The 20,170-nt window shown below is 34.6% G+C and overlaps 1 protein-coding gene across 1 annotated transcript; it reads left to right on the forward strand.

Moving 5' to 3' along the window:
• The first annotated feature begins 387 nt into the window (after positions 1-387).
• Positions 388-2,966, forward strand: Fancf (FA complementation group F). Its single transcript, XM_005335964.4, has one exon. The coding sequence runs from the start codon at positions 432-434 to the stop codon at positions 1,506-1,508; it is 1,077 nt and encodes a 358-aa protein (XP_005336021.1). The 5' UTR covers positions 388-431; the 3' UTR covers positions 1,509-2,966.
• The last annotated feature ends 17,204 nt before the right edge of the window (positions 2,967-20,170 follow it).

Here is a 20,170-nt window from a genome sequence, read left to right on the forward strand (position 1 = left end):
ATTAAAATTTCATTCAATAACGTTTCCTCACTTGAAACAGCATGTCTCTGGCATTACCTAATTATGATAAGCCTCAATACAGATCCCTCCTTCAGGAAAATCTCAGAAAATTTCTGCATAGGGATATTTCCAAAACGAAAGGAAGCGCAGCGTTTTGAACATCTGTCCAGGAACTGTCAATATGAATGCCTCACAACTATTCGCTTCCCACTAATAGCCTTTTCCATAACTGGAAAAAGCAAAAACTTCAGGACTTTTCTCCAGTGTAAGTTTCCCAGATTCAAGGAACCCGGATAAAGCCGCCGTAAGATTGACATAAACTTTGTCCAATAGTGTGGCAGAGGGGCGTATCATTTCATGGACGCTCCAATCAGCGCGCAGAGAGTCGCCTTCTCCAAGGTGAAAGCGGAAGTAAGATTTTGGCGCGCCACATGGAACCGCTTCTGCAGCACCTGGAGCGCTTTTCTGAGGTTTTGGCGGTCTCCCGCACCACCCACGTTAGCACCTGGGACCCAGCGACTGTACGAAGGGCTCTACAGTGGGCTCGCTACCTGCGCCACGTCTACCAGCGTTTCCGCAGCCATGACCACATCCGCACAACTCTGGAAAGGCGGTTGCACTGCTTGTGGAAGGAAGGCGGCCTTGGGGTGGGTCCAGTCCCCGGACTGAGGAACTTTGAGGCCCTTGGGCACTGTGACATCCTGCTTTCTCTGCGCCTGCTGAAGAACCCGGCCCTGGGGGATGCAGCTTGTCGCTACCTGCTGCAGCAACTCTTTCCCGGCGCGGGCGTCCGGGATGCCGATAGGGAACTACTCCAAGACAGTCTGGCCAGCCTCGCTCGCCGCGGGTCTGCGGTCCACATGCTGCGCTTCAACATCTGCAGGGAGAACCCGAATCTTCAGGACGACTCACTGATGAAGACCCAGGCTGAGTTGCTGCTGGAGCGTCTGCAGGAGGTGGGCAAAACCGAAGCGGGAGGCCCCAGCAATTTGCTCTGCAGCCTGTGGGAGCGCCTGCCGCAGAACAACTTCCTGAAAGTGATAGCGGTGGCGCTGTTGGAGCCTCCCATGTCTCCCCAGCCCCAGGGAGAGGAGTTAAAACTGTGTAGCCCTAGAATTCTTGGAGAGGGGAGTCAAGAGCTACTCCACTGGCTTCTGGGGAAGTCGGAAATCATGGCTGCCTTTTGTCGCAACGTCCCAGCGGGTCTTTTGACTTTGGTGGCAGGTCGCTACCCAGCACTTTCTCATGCCTATCTGAGTGTGCTAGCTGACTGGAGTCAACGTCTGCACTACGACCTTCAGAAAGGCATTTGGGTTGGAGCTGAGTCTCAAGATGTGTCCTGGGAGGAGTTGTACACTAGATTTCAAAACCTCTGCCAGGCACCCCCACCTCTGAAAGATGAGGTTCTAACTGCGCTCAAGTCTTACAAGGCGCAGGATGGAAATTTCGAAGTTCCTGGTGTTAGCATCTGGACAGACCTGTTGTTAGCTCTTCAGAGTAGTGCATAATACCACATTTGGTCTGTTTTAGGTCTGAAGCCAAGCACTAATTCTCCATTAGCAACGTTTGTTATTTGAATATGTAGTTTACAAAACGATAATTCTATGTTGAAAAGGAAAAAGCAGCTTTTTTTTTTTTGGTATGGTTTACCCTTAGTTTGGTTTGATTCCAACTCTACCCCAGTGCCCTTCCAGTGAAGAGTTTTCTTTAACAACATGTGTCAGAAATGTTATTTTGAAAAACATATTAGCCTATTTGGAATTTAAGCCTTGGACTTTGGCCTTGTTGATCTAGTGTTCTAACCAGTTAAGCTGCCTCACCATGCAATTAAAATTGTTGTTTTGTTTCTTGTTTTAGCAAATTACTAATCTCTCTGTAAGACCACATAGTATGTTAATTTAAAATATTGACTTCAATACACAAAAAATGAATTAGAAGACCCAGTTGTTACTTCTGCCATTAATTAGGTTAGTAGATCACAACCTTAGTGCAACAGTTACTTCTTATTAAATGAAGTGTTTGTACTAAAATAATTAAATTTTATTGTTCTTCCCTTAATGACTGCCTTATGAAGACCATTTGGAGTATTTATTTTGAGTGTTGGAACTTAATTTTGTTAGTTTCCTTGAGTATTACTCAAGTAGCAGAATAATTTAGTCATTTTTATTGGGGATATATAAATTTCCAGCAACCGAGGCATTTTTGTCCATATCCAGGTTAACTGATAATAAGAGTTTTTGGAATGTATTGCTACTCAGAAAGTTACTTTCTAATTCCAGAAATGAAATTAGAACAAAAGGGTCTTATCTTGTAGAAAATTTTATTCTGTAGTAAAATTTCAGAGGAAAGTAATGTTCCCCCAAGAAGTATACTTTCTAAAATAATCTCGAGTGAACAACAGCAAATTCCTATTACCTGTGGTCTTATTCCTTTTTGTAGCTCTAATTGATATAGACCATCTTTTAGATTGCATTTGCCAAAAATAGTAAAACAACTTCTTCTGTTAATTACATGAATCTTATTTCAAGAAACAACTCAGTAAAGAGTTGTGCCATGACAACTCCTAATACTAGTTTTAATTTTGGGAACTAGCAGTTTGTAAACTCTTTCCTCATTGCTACATCTAACATTATAATATAAGATAAAATAAGGTTGATATAGACTTAACATTTTAAAATATATTTTTATACTGATCATTTGTTAATTTTTTTTTACTTTAAATTCCATGGTATATTTGTTACATACGTAGTCTTATTTAATCTCATTTAATCTGTGTTCCAAGACTATATTTTATGTGTATAAACTGAAAGAGATGAAGTGAAATGCCGAAGGGCACACACAAAAGCAAATAAGAGTAGAAGCCATATCCGTTATTTATTTTGTTTCCAAGAGTTTAGTACAGTATCTGGCATGTGTTTTATGTACTCCTAATGTTTGAATAAATAAAATCAGCATTGGAACCTTAATCAGTACATTTTCTTATATTTTAAAAAATATTAAGTACTTGTAAAGTTCCTATTGAATTTAATAGCCTACATATCTCTTTAGGATTGCATGTATAGGATAGGAGAAAAGATGAAAGAAGTAAATAAACATGAAAATATCGGAAAACTTTATAAAATCCAGAAATATTTATTTTGTGGTTCATCCTATTAAATGTTTATTTGTTTTGGGATAGGTTTGTGTCTCAGTAGTAGGTGAAGTACTTGCCTAGCATGTGTGAGGCACTGGGTTTGATCCTCTGCACCACATAAAAATAAATAAGTAAAATAAAATTATTGTGTCCATCTACAACTAAAGTTTTAAAAAGTTTATTTGTTTGATTTCTCTTATGTTTTATTTCTCAGCTGTTTTTGCTTTACTAAATTGTTTCTTTTATTTTCTTATTCTATTTTCCCCTCTACCAATTGGGATGTTCCACACCTGAGCTTTTACTCTCAAAACTTTTATCATATTTAATTTAAAAATATCTGAAGCTATTTAATATCTTAATCCCCTTTCTAAATGATATAATAGACTTAAGTCTACTGTTTATCCCAAACTCACAAGTTATTTTCCAGTGTTTTGAGTTTTGTTCTTTATTCTAAAAAAACCAACAAATGAGAACAATATAATTAATATTTTATGCAGAAAAGTGTTTTGATTTACCTACATTTTTAGCAGTTTTGTTCTGTGATTGTATAAATCCTAAAATTTTGTTTCCTCAGATATTAATACTGGCCTTGGTTTACTTGACATCTTTTTTGTTGTTCAGAAATTTCCTTGGAGAAAATGTCTTGGTGACAACCATTTTTAGTTTTTGTACACAAACATCTTTGTCAATGTTAGAAGGTAGTTTTGATGTGTATCTGTTTCTAAGTTAACTAGAGTATATTTACTTTTTTCAGATGTTTATTGTTGATATTAAGCAGGATATTGTCAGTATACTTAATAGTTCTTTTGTAAGTGATCTCTTTCTGTTTTCTTTTTTCTTGGTTCGGTGTTTGTAGTCAGTACAGTGTATTTAATTGTGAATTTCTTTTTTGCTTGTATGTTATATATGTTTGTGTTTTATTTTTCTAAGGACTTTGTTTTTCTCTGTTCTGAACAATTCTCAGCAATTTCCCCCCAGTGTTTTCTTTCCTCCACATTTTATAATCTCTCCTGTGACTTATCCAGACTATATCAGAATTCCTCATACCACTCTTCTATCCTATTAGCTTTCTTTCCTGGCTCCTTTCACCAATAGACTTTGTGCTACTACAGAAATTGCTATTATTATCCAGGCCCATGTCTCCATTTTCTCTGTAGTAATAATATCCTACCCCCCAGGTTTTAGTTAGAAATGGCCACCCTACATGAAAGTAAATTTCTTCTGCAGTTACATATACCAACTCTAGATTTTGGCTACTTTGATATAAGGAGAAGAAATATGTACAACTTACAACTCACACCCTAGAAATAGGAAGTCTTTTGTTCATCATGCTCTATTTTCCCTTTTAGTAGGCTGGAAAGTGTAGTAAGCCACCTAGAATCATGGCTGAAGATGACTGGAGCAACTGCTATAGACTCAAAGATGAAGTCACACGTCCACAGAGGTAAAACAGCTTACTTGTATATCCCATTCTGTTACAGGGGAGGAAGTACACTATTATCTACACTGTTTCTCATCCAGATCACCATTTCAGGGTTTCTTTGTCATATCCACATTCCTGTAATCCTAAATTAGTTTTGATACAGTCTTGGCAATTCTGCATGATCTATCTGATATTTAAACCATACGTTTTAATTTTCGACACCATTTTTTTTCAAAACTTTATTTAGCTTTCATTCTCCCATATCTGCATGGCCATATTTAATAACCTTGCTTTTGTGTGTGTGTGTGTGAGATTCCATTTTTATTTTTTAGCATTGTTATTTGATAATTAATCATTCAGAATCTAAATTCCCTTGGAATTAAAACCTATTCTATTGATTTCTCACTCATGCCAGTTAGTTTCTTTACATGTTTTGTAGTATCTGTGAGTTCACATGTATTTGATCTTTATCTATGGAAACCTGGGAATCTATTTCTGCAATAAATATAGAAAGCTCTAACAAGGGCCAGTTTGGCAGATACCTAAGCTTAATGTAAGAATTTTGGCTTTAGTTTCTTTACTTGTGATTTGGGAGTTTCCTTTATGTTCTGTAATCCAAACAATATTGAAGATGTGCTTTTTCGAGAATGTACTTGTTTGTAGCAGTTGGGCCTATGGAATATCTAGCCAATGCTTGCCAGGGTAGAAGTCCTCATTTTCCTTTTAATCCCACAGCAACATGTCCTCAACACTCCTCTGGAGTTAAGTATTGTCTATCTTACAAATCATCCCTGTAATGCCACATTCAAAGGATACTTTATTGGCATCAAGTTATCTGCCCCCTCAGTAGCATTAGCTATTTGCTACCATTACCACCTTTTTTAAATTGGGCTTGAAAGCCTGTGGTTATGACCTATATTACAATACTCTATCCTGGTCTTCTCTTAACTAATTTTTCCTTATTGAACATCCTGGTTCCTTCTCTCCTAATCAACTTTTAAATGTTAGCAATATCTCAAGAGTTTAACAGCTTTGTTTCCTCTTTGTTGTGTACTTTCACTCATGTGAGATCATCCATTTTCACAGTTTTAAATATTACCTGTATATTGTCAGTTGCAAAGTTTGTATCTTGAACCCAGTGCTGTTAACAGAGCTTCAGAAGTAACACCTGAATGCCTTATTCACAAGCCTCTCAAACCAAACATTTCCAAAACAGTTCTTACTATTGCCACAGAAGCCTTCTTATCCCCAGATATTTCTAAATAAACAGCCAGGAACTCAGAGATTGTCCTTGAATTATTTCTTTCTCTTAAGCTTTTCATCTATTCCATCAATATGTTCTCCCCATTCTCCATTTGTCACTCATCACCTGATGCTAATAGCCTGTGGTAACATTAATTAACTTCTTATTTGTTTTTGGAGCCATCACACTCCAAAAAACATATTCAAAAAATATTCTAAATTGTAATCAAAACAATATATCACTGACATAAAAGCAGATACCTTGACCAGTGGGATGATAGAAAACCCAGGAGTAAACCCAAATGTTTATGATAAATTGAATTGTTGTAAAGGTGCCAAGAATACATAATGGGGAAAAGATGATCCCTTCAATGAGTGGTGTCAGGAAAACTCCCATGCAGAAGAATGAAATCACACCCTGATCTCATACCATACACAAAATCAACTCAAAATAGATTAAAAAATTAAATAAAATTCTGAAACTATAAAACTACTAGGAAAAAATTTTTAAAAAACTTTAAAACATAGGGAAAAAACTCAGCACATGTGCTGTTCTTTTTACCACCTTAACTGAAGCAGACAAATAAAACATCTGTTCTTATTTTGCCAGACACCAATTTCATTTATTAGCTATCCTTTATGACTCACTTCCTGAAAGCCTCCTATTTTCCTTGAAGACTATTCCAATCTGGATTTCCCCTTCCCTCCTGCTTTGACAATGCCATTCCATCCAATGTGCCTTACTGAGAAGACCTAATATCCTACACATTGCTAAACCTAATGGTCAATTTTCAGACCTCATCTTGTTTAATCTAACAACAAAATTTGTTACAATTGAAGATTCTCTTTCTGTTACATTTTGTTCATTTGGCTTACAGGATACTGAGGTCTCTGGTTTTCCTCCATATTTATGTCACTCTTATTTTAGAATATTCTCAGCATTGGAGTGCCTTAAGGCTAATTCCTTCTCTATACTTTCTTGATGATTTTATTATGTTCATGACTTTGATATTATCTGTATATCAGCGACTCATATTTTTCTCCAGACATTTTTCTCAAAATCCAGACTTGTGTAATCAATATCAGTAGCTTCCTCCTTTTGGAAACCCCAAAACTCAATATGTACCAAACCTACTTGATCTGTAGTCTTCCTCATCTATGTTATTGGCAACTCCATTCTTCCAATTGCTCAGGCAAAAAATCTTGGGAGGAACATTTTTTTCTCTTTTTCACTCTACATCTGAATTAATTGTTTTATTGGTTTAACACTCCAAATAGATTCAAAATTTGACCACTTATCATCTCTACATCTTAAATCCCTGGTCCAAACCATCATTATCTTTTGCCTGAATTCCTGTAATAGCTTTTCAAAAATATATACTCCAGCCAGGCACAGTAGCTCATGTCTGTAATCCCAGTAACTCAAGGCTGTGACAGGACCATCACAAGTTTGAGACCAACCTGGGAAACTTAGGGAGACCCTGTCTCAAAAATATAATTGAAAAGGGGCTTGGGAGGTAGCTTAGAGGTAGAGTACCCCTGGATTCAATCCCAATGACCATCCATTCATATACATAAATAAATAGAGATACACACACACACACACACACACTTTATTTTTAGAACAGTTCTAGATTTATAGCAAAATTGAGCACATTGCACAATGATTTCCCCTGCTTTCTGATTCACACATGTGTATCCTCCCCCATTATCAACATCCTTCACTAGACTGATATGTTGTTACAATCGATGAACCTGAATTGGCATAGCATGACCTGAAGACCATGGTTTACATTAGGGTTCACTCTTGTTGTTACACATTTTATGGATTTGAACAAATGTTTAATGGTATGGATCCATCTTTGCAGTCTCTTATAGAGTAATTTCACTAAATTAAAAATCCTCCATACTCCATATTCTACTTTTTCTTTCTTCCCCAACCTTGGAAACCAAGGATCTTTTTACTGTCTCCATAGTTTTGCCTTTTCAGAGTATTAAATAGTTGGGATAATACAGTATATAACTTTCTCAGATTGGCTTCTCTTACTTGATAGTATGCATGTAAATTCCCTCCATAACTTTTCCTTGTGTGAGAGCTTATTTCTTGGGCTGAGTAATATTTTATTATGTAGATGTGCCATAGTTTGTTTATTCACCTACTGAAGGACATCTCAGTTGCTTCCAAGTTTTGATAATTGTAAACAAAACTATAAGCATGTGTGTGCAGGGTTTTGTATGGACATTTTCAATTCATTTGTTTAGCTATCAAGGACTGTGATCACTGGGTTGAATGATAAGGGTATGTTTAATTTTGTAAAAACTGCCAAGTTCTTCTGATCAACTTTTTGTTGTTGTGTCCAAAGACCTGATAAGAACAATTAGAGAAGGAAAAGTTTATTTGGGGGCTCATGGTTTCAGAGGTTTCAGTCCATAGACAGCCAACTCCATTCCTCAGGGCTGGAGGTAAGGCAGAACATCATGGCAGAAGAGTGTGGTAGAGGAATGATACTCAGGACGACACACCAGGAAGGAGAGAGAGAACTGTTCTCACCATGACACAATGTAAATCCCAACAGCATACCCCCAATGACCCACCTTCTCTAGTCACACACTACCTGCTTATACTTGCCACCCAGTTAATTCATATTAGTGGATTAACACACTGATTAGGTGAAGGCTCTCATAATCAATCATTTCACCTCTACTCTTTCCTGCATCTCACACATTACCTTTTGGGCAATACCTCACAGCTAAATCATAATACTCCAAAGTGGAAGTACCATTTTACATTCCTACCAGCTACTTTCTGCCAAACCCTTTCCAGCATGTGATAAAGTCCCTATTCTGGACTCTTGCCAAAATAAATGGTATTTCATTGTTGTTTGTTATGCAGTGGTAACACATTGTTGTTTTAATGTACAATAACCTTTATTTTTTTTGTCACCATTGTGTGACATTATCTCATGCATACTAGGCAAACTCTTTACCACTAAGATACATCCACAACCCTTTTTTAAAAGTTATTTTGAGTCACTGTCTTGCTAAATGTTCCAGCCTGGTCTTGAACTTGAGATCCTCCTGCCTCAATATCCCCAGTAGCTGAGATCACTGGTATGCACCACCATAACTGACTTGCAACAGGCTATTAGCCTGGTCTTCATGATTTCACATTGGCTCATTTGCTATCCATATTGAACAATGCAGGAAAAGTGGAAAACACATGACAGTTCATGGTCTTCCTCTCTTCAGAATTTTACACTGGCTTCTCATTTTATTAATAGTCTTTCTAATGGTCTATGTGATTTTATATGATTCCCTTTTACCTTTCTTTCCTCTGGCTCTTTCCCTAACTCCCTCTGGCCTAGTCACAATGCTCACCTGGCTGCTCTTAGTAAATTCCAGATATGGTCCTACTTTATAGATATTCTCTCTGTAATGCCATTCCCCCCTGTTATCTGCTTAGCTAATTCTCTTACCTACTTCAAATTTTTGCTCAACTTTTACTTCTTCAAGCTTAGTCTAAGTATTCTAGCTAATATTGTGATTTTCCCAAAGAGTAGACTTGGCCACTTTTGCCCCTTCCTCCCATTTCTCCTCCTCTGTTATGATTTATCTATGAGGTATCCCCTCAAAGCTCATGTGTAAAAGACAAGAAATTTCACAGGTGAAGTGATTGGGTTATGAGATTCTCAACCAAATCAGTGCATTAATCCCCTGATAGAGATTAACTGGGTGGTAACTGTAGTGGGGCTTCAGGTGTGGCTGGAGATGGTGGGTCACTGGGGGCATGACTTTGGGATAAATATTTTGTCTGTAGTGAGGAGTATCTCCCCATTCCACCCCCATCTCTCTCTCTCTCTCTCTCCTTCCTACTGCTATGTCATGAGTTGCTTTCCTCTGCCACACTCTTCTTCCATAATATTCTGCCTCACCTCAGGACCCAAGGAATGGAGTTAGCCATCTATGGACTGAGACCTCTGAAACTGTGAAGCTCAAAATAAACTTTTCCTCCTCTAATTGTTCTCGTCAGATCTTTGTGGTTACAGCAATGAAAAAGCTGACTAAATCATCCTTGTACTATGTCATCCTTTCTGTTTTGAACAGAAGTTTTCACCATCATTTACTAATGTATTATTTGCTCATTTATGATGCTTCTTACTACTTACTTCTGCCTCCTCTCTGTAGATTCAAGCCCCTCTTGGGCAGGATACTTTTTCCATTGTGTTCACTAACATATCCCAGGAGTGAAGATCATTTCTTGGCATAAAGTTAAACTTTAAAAAGTCCCTGCTAAATAAATACATGAGCGAGCAAAGTAGATTTTATGAAATCAATTTTGTCATCTCATTTGCTTGCAACTATTGAATAGCTCCTTCCCATTCCACTTTGAATAAAGCCCATTTTTCTTTTCTTGCTTTACAAGATCAAGGGCATATTCTGTTTATCTTGACATGCTCATTTCTTGCCATTTTCCCTTCTAGACTCTCTGAAAACTCAAACTTCTTTAAGTTCTTAAAATAGGCAGACTTTATTTATTTTTTTCCTGTCTTAGAAACTTTATTTACATTATTGCTTTAGGCGATAATATCCTCAGGTCTTTCACCTATCAGCTTAATTTTTCCTATCACCATCATAATATCTCCATTTAAATATATTTAATCTTTGCTTTTCTTCCAGACATTTCATTTTCCTATTAATTATAGCTTTGTTATACATGTGTGTCTGTCTTTTGCACTGAACTACAAGACTTGTGAAGACGTAACTTCTTATTTGCTTCCCAGTAAACAGCCAAGACCCTCACTTCCTGACTAATATACATTGAGCAACTGAAAACTATGCTTGAAGGAATGGAAATGGAGTAAACATTTGATTAGATCTTCATTCTCTGGATCACATGTTTAAGAGACATAATCATTTTAGTAGTATTTGTAAAGAGCATAAATCTAACCAAGAAGGAAGTTACTAAGAGATGGTAATTTTTCCACTGTACAACCCAATAATCTGAAAAATCTTCTAAAGCTTCTTTGTTGCATTTGAGTTGGATAAACATTCATCAATGTTCAGATTTAGTCATTGTGGTTAAATTTTCCATTTTTACCTAATCTTTTTGCTCCTTTATATATTTTTGAGTTCTGAAACAGTACACTATAACTAAAAAATAAGAACAAGTTATAAATAGAGTGGCCCATCTTCTCAGAAAAAAATGTGGATATAAGGTATTCTTTATTAGCATAAATTAATTAATGTAAACAGTGTAGAGAGATACCATTGATTTTTCTCAGGAATTAATTGGAAATGCTCAATCATTATATTAGAAGTGTGACACTACATCATTTATCAGATGCTAATTGTCATGGTGGGCTAAGGATGCCCTTTTGGCTTGAAAATATGGTAGCCCTAAGGGAAAGTAGCTTGAATCGTTACAATAATGAATGTGTCTTCAACTGTCTTTTAGAGCTTCATTACTCTTAATATTATCGTTGAAGTTTGAGTTAAGAAGAGTTTACAGTGTTTTCAAGGACCACTGTGGTTTTATCCTTTCATCTCATGAATGATTTTGACTCAAATCTTCCAATTTTTTGGAGCAATTTAGGAGTATAAACAAGGGAAATAACATGTGAAACATTATCTTTGAAAACATTTATACATACAATACAAATAGAATGTCAAATTCTGAATTATATCTTTGCTAATCCCTGAATGCTTAAGATTAATTTGAGTTTTCTATTTGAAATTGGGTGCTACATATAATTATTTCAATAGAATTTATTCTAAGGTGAATTCATGTGTTTATCACTACAAACAGAACCTTCTTACTCCATATACAACCTTGTTTTATATTTATGGTACTAACATTTTCCCATTCATTCAATAAACATTTGATCATTTACTATATGTTGATGTGATTTAATGTGCTAAAAAGATTATACACCATTTTACATAGTTTATACATTTTGTTTTTACTTATTTATTTGTTTGTTTAAATGGGATCTCATGTTGCCCAGGATGACCTTAAACTTTCCATTCTGCCTCAACCTCTCATGTACCTGGGATTACAGACATATGCCAAAATGCCTAGCTTGTAACATATATTTTTTATGTTATGAACTAAATTTATCATATTTTTAAGGAAAACACATCTGGAAAACAATATGTAAAGGAAAGGTATATATGTAAATCAATATTGGATATTTTACCCTTCACATTTGCTCAAATCTCTATGGGATAGCTGTTAAAATATTCATTATTAATACCAAGCATTTGACATAGTGTCAATACTTTTTTGTAAGATATTCTTGTGAGGTTATGCATATATTTATGAGTATTGACAATATGCCCAGAAGGAAAAAGATCATAGTACACTGATAGTTTTCAATGAATGTAGATGCACCATGAAGAAAAGTGGAAAACTTCTTTACTAACAACAGGCATATTAAGCTGAATTTGCATGCACAAATTTCAAATAATCTTTTACTACTGAATTAAATATTAAAATGCAGGACAGGAAAGTCAATGCAGATTGTGAATGCCTTTGTAGTATTTTCTAGGAATGAGGAGGTCTCATAATGTTGTAATAAATATAATTGGTAGAAAGGGAGTAGGTTTTCTATCTTGTATTCAAAATACAGAAAAACAAAATAATGCTTATATTGTTTAATGATTCACAAAATTATTCAGTACTTTACCTAAACATTAAAAGCCAAGAGTATGGGTGGTGTTGGAGGTTCCCAATCTCTGGTCTGTTTTTCCAGTAATTGTAAAAACATGAGTTCCTGACACTGCCAGTTTGAAATTATTGTTAAAAACAAAAATAAATTACAAGTGACTAATGAGAGCAATTTACAGAAGATACATGCTATAGTTCACTAGTCAGCAGACATAGGTTGCATATGGAATTGCTATAGTAACCAAAACTAATCAAGAGCAGGCACCATTTTCTAATTATAGCTAGAAAGCACTGAACCTTGTGCACTGCACCAGCAAATTGGCCCCTGTAGATTCAAAATGATTTCACTGTTTGTCATTACAGATGTTAGTGAAGGCAGGATATTTGAAGAATATTGTTCCTGCAAATTGTAAATGCATTATATCCATATTTATTGTCTAGTTGTGTAAATGGAATATTGCAATTACTGAAATAATACTGTAATTTAAATACATTTATTTTTCCATTTAAGAATAAAAGAAGATTTACAAACATTTTTTTAGTATGAGCACTAATGTGAAATTAAGGAGAGGAAAAGAGGAAATGAATTTAAAACTTATTAAATGACTTTTTATGACTAATTAAAAAAATTTAATTGCAGATAGACACAATAACTCTATTTATTTATTTGTTTTTATATGGTGCTAAGGATTGAGCCCAGTGCCTCATACATGCTAGGCAAGTGCTCTACCACTGAGCTACAATCCTAGCCCAACTTATTTTTATCAAATGATACTCTCTTTGGACCAACTTAAATAAACTGGTTCACTACTCTAAGCATCCACGTTTTTCTTTATGTAAATTAGGGTAAGAATAATGGCACATCTTTCAATAAAACAACTAAGAACATGACTATTTGAAAACTTCTTTTAGCCATCTTTTCTGTGGGTCTCCTGGTGACACATTGATTGTCTTAGCTGTCCTTCATCTGAGAATGAATTGATTTTTGAAAGACAATTTAGCCAGATATAGAATTTGAGACTGTCTTTCTTTTTTTCTTTTGGCTTTTGAAAACGTGCCATTTCCTTCTGTCATTCATGTTTCTGACATGAGATCTGTCATTTGAATTGACCTTCGCCCTATAGTTAACAAGTCAATTCTCTCTCATTGCTTTAGGATTATCCTTCTTTATAGGTTTTATAAGTTTGATATTGATGTATCTTTGGGTGGATTTCTATGGGTTTATCCTGTCTCAGTTTTGTTCAATATTTGTTTTTGTTTTGTTTTGTTTTGTTTTTTTAATCCATAGATTCTCCTGTTTTGCCAAATATGCAAAAACTGGCAGGAATTATTTTCCAATTTTTTTTTCCAGCCCAACATCTTTTCTTCTCTCTTTGCTAGACTCAAAAGACAAGTCAGTTTTTTTTTTTTTTAAGCTCCACAGGTCTTTGAAATTCTGGTCATATCCTATACTTCTATCCATTTTCTTCCTTTTGTTCACTTTGGATGATTTCTCCTGTTGTCTTTGAATTCATTGATTCTTTCATCTGTACACTTCATTTTTAAAATATTTTTAAAAAAAATCTTTATTTTTTAAATTTTTTTATGTGGTGCTGAGAATCGAACCCAGTGCCTCACGCATGCTAGGCGAGTGCTTATTTTGATATCTTAGTTATATTTTCAGTTTTTATTTTGTCCCATTTCATTTCTTCTGATAAAACTTTTACATTTTTTTCATTTTTTAAGAATATTTGCAATTGCTCACTGAATCTTTTTTTTAGAACTACTACTTTTAAAATTTTTGTCAGATAATTTCAATATCTATGTCATTTCAGTGGATTATTATTATTAATCCACGTATTATCTACGTGGATTATTTTTTCCTTATTCCCCCCAAAAATATTTTGATGAGAGAATTCTTCTTTTCTATCCAAAATGAGAGAAAAAAAACTCTCTCGTTTCCTGCAGGTTAAATTCCTTAACAGAAAATTCCCGATGTTAAAAAGATAGGGGGTAGAGAGAGAAGAGGGGAGGGGAGGGGAGTGGAGGGGAGGGGGGATAGTAGAGGATAGGAAAGGCAGCAGAATACAACAGACACTAGTATGGCAATATGTAAATCAATGGAAGTGTAACTGATGTGATTCTGCAATCTGTATACGGGGTAAAAATGGGAGTTCATAACCCACTTGAATCAAAGTGTGAAATATGATATATCAAGAACTATGTAATGTTTATGGTTTGAACAACCAACAATAAAAATAAAAAAATAAAATAAAATAAATATATATATATATATTAAAAAAAGAAATAAAGTTTCCAAAATCCATTTCAAAAAAAAAAGATAATGGCCTTTTAACACAAATTCGTTCATCTTTTGATGGTCAAAGGATGAGCATGTGTTTACCAATGAACTCCTGGAATTATTTGGAAAATTTCATACTCATGTATACACTGTCATAGAGAGAAGTCCTCAGCTTTCATCAGATTATCTAAAGCATAAGTGATTACCAAAATTTTGATGCATTCTGTCCTCTACAGTATTTGGATGTATGAAGTAGTTGCTGTATTAAAATCAGCCTAATTCTGGATAAAACCAGTAATTACAGTAAAATAACTCATGCTTATTTAATCATTCATTTTGCTTATACATTCATTCAATCATTATACCTACCTCTGAGGCCAATTATTAACTTCCAATTTGCACATAAGAGGTTATATGGAAATTATAAAGTCTTCCTTTTTTTAAAAATATTTTTAAAATTTGTTCTGATTAGTTATACATGACAGTAGAAGGCTTTTTGACACATCATACATAAATGGAGTATAACTTCTCATTTGTCTGGCTGTGCATGATGTAGAGTTACACAGTCCATGTAATCATATATGCACATAGGGTGATAATGTCTGATTCATTCTACTATCATTCCTACCCCCATACCCCCTCACCTCCCTTTACTCTGTCTAGTCCAAAATACCTCTATTCTTACCCCACCTTGTTGTGAATTAGCATCATCATATGAGAAAACATTTGGCCTTTGGTTCTTTGGGATTGGCTTATTTTGCTTAGCATAATATTTTCCAGTTTCATCCATTTACTGCCAAATGAAATAATGTCCTTCTTCTTTAAGACTGAGTAATTTTACATTGTGTATATACACTATAGTTTCTTTATCCATTCATCTATTGAATGGCACCTAGTATTGGTTTCATAGTGTAGGTATTGTGAAATTGAACTGCTATAAACATTAATGTAGCTGTGGCACTGTAGTATGCTGACTTAAAGTCCTTTGGGTATAAACCTAGGAGTGGGATAACTGGGTCAAAGAAGAAGAAATATAATTGATCGACAACTATATGTAAAAAAGTTCAACATCTCTAGCAATTAGAGAAATGCAAATCAAAACTACACTTAGATTCCATCTCACTCCAGACAGAATGGCAATCATCAAGAATATAAGCAACAATAAATGTTGATAAGCATGTGAGGGCAAAAGGTACACTCATACATTGCAGGTATAAGTGCAAATTTTTGCAACTACTACGGAAAGCAGTATGGAGATTCCTCAGAAAACTTGGAATGGAACCAGTCTTTGACCCAGTTATCTCACTTTTACGTTTATACCCAAAGGACTTCAAGTCAGCATACTACAGTGCCATAGCCACATTAATGCTTATAGCAGCTCAATTTTACAATATCTACACTATGAAACCAATACTAGGTGCCGTAGCTAAATGAACAAAACTTTGGAATGATTAATAGGGACTACTGGGTTAGGAGGAAGACAAATTAACATTTATTAAAGATTATTAAAATTTTGCTATGTCCCAAATATCTTGTTAGATTCTTTCCTTACATTACTTATACAATTGCTACAATAAACCTGAAAACCAAATAGCATTGTCTACATATTATAAGTGAGAGACTACACAGACATTCATGGCAGTTAAATTCTTTATCTGAAATCATCTGGCTAGTAAGAAAAAGAAAGAGCCGCCAATATTGAGTAGGAACAAGAAGAAAAGCTGAGATAAGGAAATATGCATACCACAACCACAAACAATTGGAGAGAGGCCACTTAGTAAACAATGTGAAACTATTATTAAAGAAAATATAACCCATAGAAAAAGGGGAAATTCCCCAGTGATACTTTGAGCTACAAAAATACACGGCTATAGATATATGTAGACACAGATTTATACCTCGAAAGGTATCTAGCCGTTTGATTTACTTTAAGGATCATTGTTTCTGGGTAATGGGATACGGTCTTATTCTCACTTTCTTTTTTGAATTTGTATTGAATTAAAGAAGTAAGCATACATGATTTTAACAAGAATCTCTTCCCCTGATGTCTTCTCTCATCAACTGACCCCCTCACTCTGCTCATTTACTATAAATCCACAGCTGTCCTAGTTACATTTGTAGTAAAGCGTGATCTCTCTTCTTTATTGCAATACCTCTATTGCAATCATTAATACTTTTTTTTTCTTTTTACCATTTGCTGTGGTTTAAATGTGTTTTTGTTCACCCCCAAATCCAAAGGTTGAAATCCTAATCCATGGTGTTAGTATTAAGAAGCAGGGCTTTTGGGAGGATAGTGAATCAAGATGGTAGAATCCACTCCAGAAGAATTTTAGAACACATATAAAAGAGGCCCCAGAGAGCACCCTTGCCTCTTCTACCATGTGGAGACAAACTTTGAATTCCTGTCTTTGAGAACTGGCCCTCACTAGACACTAGATCTACTAGTACTGTGATTTTGGACTCCTTAGCCTCCAAACCTCTGAGAAATTGATTTCCATTGCTTAAAGACTTCCCATCTTTTGGAGTTATTGTTTGTTTTTTATAAAAGCCTGATCATACTAAAATGCAATTTGGACAAATGTTAGAATAATTTTTCTTATCAAAGTCTTAAGAGCTAAGAAAGTAGGTTTCTTTGCCTTGGGCATTTTGTTTTCAGCTCCTATTTACTAAGGAAGAGAGAGTGCAATGCAAAGGGAGAAGGTTTTTAGGTATTAGTATATAGGAATATGTGAGGAGGATAAAAAGGACAATGCAGAATGAATTTTTCAAGAAGAGGATAACCCACAGTGTCGTTTGTAAACAGAAGGTTAAGAGAAATAGAAACTGTCTTTGAATTTGACTAAGTGATTTATTTTTAGTTGACGGTAATATTAGTATAAATCTATGTGGCACAACTTAATAACTACATACATAATGTACAATAACATAATAACTTCATATATATATATATTATATATAATGCATAATTATCAAATCAGGGTAATTGACTTTAGGTAAACTGAGAAATACAGAATATTTCAGGGAGTTTTTAGAAGATTAAAAAAAAACAGCAGCAACAAAGTATAAAACAAAACAGACTACAAACCACTGTTTTGAAAAATTTAGCTCATTGAAAATAAAAATGTTACAGAATATGATATTTGGAATCGGGCATATTCAAGTTGGAACTCTATTCAGCAATAAGTTTTGTTTCTGTATTTGGCAAGAAATGAGAATCACACTAGTACCCACCAAGAAAGTCTTATATAGATAAGCAGTATAATATATGTACCATATTTATGATAGTATCCGTATATCATAAGTGCTCAATGAATAATATGTATCATTATGAAAAAATTAAGAAGAAGAAGAAACAGGAGGAGGAGGGAGTGATATATTTTAGGAAGTTTTGAGTGTTTTCAAAATGGCTTTGTGTATGTTTGAAGGGAAATTAGGCAGAAATTTTTAGTTTACGTACATCACATCTTCAGTAACAAATTCCTAGCTTTGCTTTAGGAAAATAACCCTTTTTCTTACAGTCCAGTGGAGCACTGGTTAAGGTGCTCTGCTTCCCTTTGCACCAAAATATGAAGAAAAGGGAAATATTGAAACCAGTTTAATCCTGGTATTCTGGCTGACTCAAGCTCATCCTTGTCTGGATCATTAGCACTTCTTGGTTCCTTGGCTTTTCCTGTTTTAGTTTAGTTTAGTTTTCTAATTACTCCCGTTAGTGAAGAACCCACATCCTTTCCATAAATGCTCTTTTATAATTGACCAGAGATCATTTCTATTGTTTCTAATCATATAATTGTGCCTTATATAAGGAGGAACTAGGAAGGAGTAAGGGATTTAATGTGTTAGGGAAAGGATACAGTTCAATAGAATTAAATAAAAAAAATGGGTCAGAAGACCTTCATTAAAGGTTACAATTGCAGGAACAGGAAAAAACAGAGTTATAGACAACTGTGCGTGGAAGAAAGAAGCATAAGATTATTTTCAAGTGAGAATACAGGTGGATGACCTTCATCTCAATGAAAAAATCATTACTCAGTCATCTCATGTAAGTGGGAATGGAGGGGAGGAAGTGGGACCATAAGAAGAAAGAAGGTGTGAAATAATTACCTTGAGAAGTCATCTGGAAAGAGAGGACTCATAAAACTAAAAGGGTTTTCAGACTTTATATTAAATTATAGAATTGAGTACTCTAATATTTTTTTCTCATTATAAAACCATTCAATATCAGTAAACTATCTCTAATTCTTGTTTTCCAGCAGCAAGTAATGACGAAAAGCAATTTACATCAAGGTAGTTAAAAATTAGCCTTTCAGTCAGAGTGAAATGAGCCTAAGAGAGTGACAAAATCTTGGGAATTAGTGGCACAGTACTACAGTGAACCCAAAGAATGACATGCCCTAAAGAAATGGAAAAACAATTACACCCATGTCACATCTGTCAGAAAGGTGCAGGAAACATTACTTACTACCTAAAGCTGTTTTTGTCATTGAAATATTGAGGAGATTTAAGGGAAAACTTTTAATTATTTATATACAATTCTCTGATTGCAGAAAAAGTACCTTCTAGCTTTCCTAGCTATTTTTATCTCAATTTTCTATACCAAAAATTGACCAATAGAATTTTGTGATAATTAAACATTCTGTGAGAAAGATAATTTAACACACACAACCTGTGTTGTATGGTTTGAAAACCATGTGTGCTTATGAAGCACTTAAAATATGCTACTTAAACAAAGGAATTGCATTTTTAATTTTGTTAAAATTAATTTTAGTAAAGTTAAATTTAGTCATGTATGGCTATTGGCTGCTATATTGGACAATACACCTGAGATCATACCTATCTTATTCTTCTAGTGAAATTTTAAAAATCACATATACAATATTCAAGAATAGCCAAGATGGAAGGTATAAGTAATTGAAGAACATATAAAAGAGCTAGAATGCAACTGTAATTTCAATCTGTTTGTAAAAGGTGTATTCATTTTTGTTACATCAATAATTCTGTTATATATGTCCAGTTTCACCTAAAAAGAAAAACAAGGATCTGTAAATTCTGAATTAAATAAAAAAACTATCATCAAAACCATTATAGTCCCAAAAGATAATTGAGCATTAAAAAAAACCTTGTGCAATACATATCAATGTTTAAAGTTTTTCTTTCATAAAATGTTAGGGAACTGGGGACAATAGGGATAGGAGAGGGAAATGTATTCAGATATTTCTGTGCTTGTTTATATACCTTATATACCTGAGATTTTTTTGTTGCCAGAAACATCCAGTTAAATGATGAATATATATATATATATATATATATATATATATATATATATATATATATATATATGTATGTATGTATGCATGCATGTATTTATGGTGGTGGGGATCGAACCCAGGGTCTGGCCTAGAATATAATAACCATATTCAGAATAGC

The sequence above is a fragment of the Ictidomys tridecemlineatus genome, chromosome 4, assembly GCF_052094955.1.
Source record: "Ictidomys tridecemlineatus isolate mIctTri1 chromosome 4, mIctTri1.hap1, whole genome shotgun sequence".
NCBI lineage: Eukaryota > Metazoa > Chordata > Mammalia > Rodentia > Sciuridae > Ictidomys > Ictidomys tridecemlineatus.